This window comes from Malania oleifera, chromosome 12, assembly GCF_029873635.1.
Source record: "Malania oleifera isolate guangnan ecotype guangnan chromosome 12, ASM2987363v1, whole genome shotgun sequence".
NCBI lineage: Eukaryota > Viridiplantae > Streptophyta > Magnoliopsida > Santalales > Ximeniaceae > Malania > Malania oleifera.
This window is the reverse complement of record NC_080428.1, coordinates 49,328,420-49,331,423: the sequence shown is the minus strand read 5'-3', so window position 1 is coordinate 49,331,423 and position 3,004 is coordinate 49,328,420. Positions and strand designations below refer to the sequence as shown.

The 3,004-nt window shown below is 42.7% G+C and overlaps 1 protein-coding gene across 1 annotated transcript; it reads left to right on the top strand.

The window, feature by feature from the left end:
- Window positions 1-690: 690 nt before the first annotated feature.
- Window positions 691-2,608, top strand: LOC131144417 (CBL-interacting protein kinase 5). Its single transcript, XM_058093054.1, has one exon. It carries the CDS (start codon window positions 964-966, stop codon window positions 2,326-2,328), a length of 1,365 nt encoding a protein of 454 aa, XP_057949037.1. The 5' UTR covers window positions 691-963; the 3' UTR covers window positions 2,329-2,608.
- Window positions 2,609-3,004: the final 396 nt, after the last annotated feature.

Here is a 3,004-nt window from a genome sequence, read left to right as displayed (position 1 = left end):
TATATATATGATATTAATGAATGTATGACCAATTTGTCATATATTTAAAATTTAAAATACAGACATGTGGGCACGTGGAGAGAGGTTTCTTGTATAATTTCTTTAAAATTACTTCTAATCATAGACAATGTAACCTAATTATGTTTTAGATTACAAAAATACATTTATCCAAATGGTAAGATAGTGTTAAAAAGTATGAATTTTGAAATTTGAATTTGAGCTTGTACATATTCCATAGGGAAAAGAAAATAAAACGAAAGTCAATTTTCATTGTCCTCCTTCATTTCTATCTCAAATACCATTAAAAATTAAAAAAAAAAAAGTATTCATCCATGGTGACAAATTAAGACAGTATAAGGTTAATAGCATACAAATATATTGATGATGTCTATTAATTTATGGTGTGTGTGTGTGTGTGTGTGTGTGTTTGTGTGTGTATATTTAAATATTCAATAACCACAAGAAAAATATAACTTTTTTATATTTTCTTTTCTTTTCTATCCTATTTTCCGATTAAGTTACAGATTAACAGAGTCAAAATGGATGGCAGTCTGACTGTTAATTTCCTCAAAAGACCAACATTATCGGCTCATGCATCATGGCACCCCCACCCACTATAATTAGAACCTCAATATCGTCCATTCAATCATTCATCAGCCATGCGTTGCTATTTTTGCACACCCACCCATCAATGCTGACCACCCTCCCCTCTCCACCATCTCTCTTGAGCTGGAATCCCTTCATCATCAATCATACTTTGCTTCACAAAAAATATCAATTAAAACTTCCCAATTAGCTTCTTCCCATTCTTAATTCATCTCTTCGAATCAACTCCAGCTCTCCACCTCTGCCTCGCTCAGGCCAAGGTCTCAACCCGCCGTTCACCGGCCCGTTCCGGCCGGCCCCTTCAACTCCTCCCCTCGCCTCGCCGGAACAATTGAAGGAACAGAAGACCGATAAAACATGGAGAAGAAAGGAACCATCTTGATGCAGAAGTACGAGCTGGGGAGGCTGCTCGGCAAGGGAACTTTCGCGAAAGTCTACCATGCGCGGAGCTTGAGCTCGGGCCAGAGCGTCGCCATCAAGGTCATCGACAAGGAGAAGGTTCTCCGCGTCGGCTTGATCGATCAGATCAAGCGCGAGATCTCCGTGATGCGCCTCGTCCGCCACCCGAACGTCGTCCAGCTCTACGAGGTCATGGCGAGCAAGTCGAAGATATATTTCGCCATGGAGTACGTTAAAGGAGGAGAACTCTTCAACAAGGTCGCCAAGGGGAGGCTCAAGGAAGAAGTCGCCCGCAAGTACTTCCAACAACTTGTGGGTGCGGTGGATTTCTGCCACAGCCGTGGGGTGTACCACCGCGACCTGAAGCCCGAGAACCTCCTTCTCGACGAAAATGGAAACCTGAAGATTTCCGATTTCGGGCTGAGCGCCCTCTGGGAGTCGAGGAGGCAGGACGGGCTGCTCCACACAACGTGCGGGACTCCGGCCTATGTTGCTCCGGAAGTCATCAACAAGAAGGGCTACGACGGCGCCAAGGCCGATACATGGTCCTGCGGCGTCGTCCTCTTCGTCCTTCTCGCCGGCTATCTCCCTTTCAATGATCCAAATCTCATGGAAATGTATAGGAAGATAAGCCGGGGAGAGTTCAAGTGCCCCCAGTGGTTCCACCCCGAGGCCAGAAAGCTTCTTTTGAGAATAGTAGACCCGAACCCGAGCACCAGGATCACTGTGGCCAAGCTCATGCAGAATCCTTGGTTCAAGAAGGGGTTAAAAAGTGTCGAGTTTCGCAAGACTGGGGATGAGAGGGCGTCGGTTAACGACGTTCAGGCCGCCTTCGAATCGTTGGAGGGCAACACCGAGGACAGATCAGCAGAGGCCACAACAAGCAGCAGCAACAATATGAAACCAACATGCCTCAATGCATTCGATATTATATCCCTCTCGCCGGGGTTCGACTTGTCGGGTCTGTTCGAGAAGGACATGGATCAGCGGCCGGAGTCTCGGTTCACGACCACAAAGCCGGCGTCCACGATCGTTTCAAAGCTGGAGGAAATAGCAGAGATGGAGAGGTTTAAGGTGAAGAAGAAGGATGGAACGGTGAAGCTGCAGGGGAACAAGGAGGGAAGGAAAGGGCAGCTCACCATAGCAGCCGAAATCTTCGAAGTAACCCCGGCATTATACGTGGTGGAGGTGAAAAAGACGGCCGGGGACACGTTAGAGTACCAGGATTTCTGTAACCAGGAATTGAAGCCTTCTCTCAAGGACATAGTTTGGGAATGGCAGGGAACAGAACAGCAGCAACAGCAGCAGCAGCCGCAGCCGTAGCCATTTTAGGACTTCTTCAATTTCCTGGAGCTAATGTGCCATCCAGTGCTGTTAAAACTTCTTTTTTTCTTTAAAAATTTTTCTGTGTTATGGATTTGGGTTTTATGTCTTTTAAGTTCGGGAGGTTGTAGAAATTGTTTTGCTGAGGGATCTTATGACAGTTGAGATTGCAGCAGAGTAAATATAGTTGTTTTAGAGAACTCTGATTTGAATATTGTCCAATAAATCAGATGAATGTAAAGTTGTGTTCGACAGTATGTATCGGATCTGCATGATTTTATGTTTTGTTTTATTTAAATTCATGTTTAAGGGCGGAACTCTCTAAGTTAAAAGAAGGGGTGAGTGTCTAATTTCTCCTGACTGGCCTGTTTGGGGTTTGGCATGGAATGCCACAGATGCTATGATTGGTAGGATACTAGGAAAAGAAAATAAAGGAATTATTTTTTTTTAATTTTTAAGTATGAAAATATGATTAAAACTTAAGATAAATCAGAGATTAAAGACGCATAAAATTAATTTTTATTAAAATATTTATTTTTTTTTTCTTTTTTTTAATATTTTTTGATAACAGAATATTAGAAAGTATATTTCTTTGACATTTTCCAAGTTTTGAATTCAACCTAAAAGAAATGAAAATAACTTTGAATTGTAACTCATATTCAAAATGATAATTCAT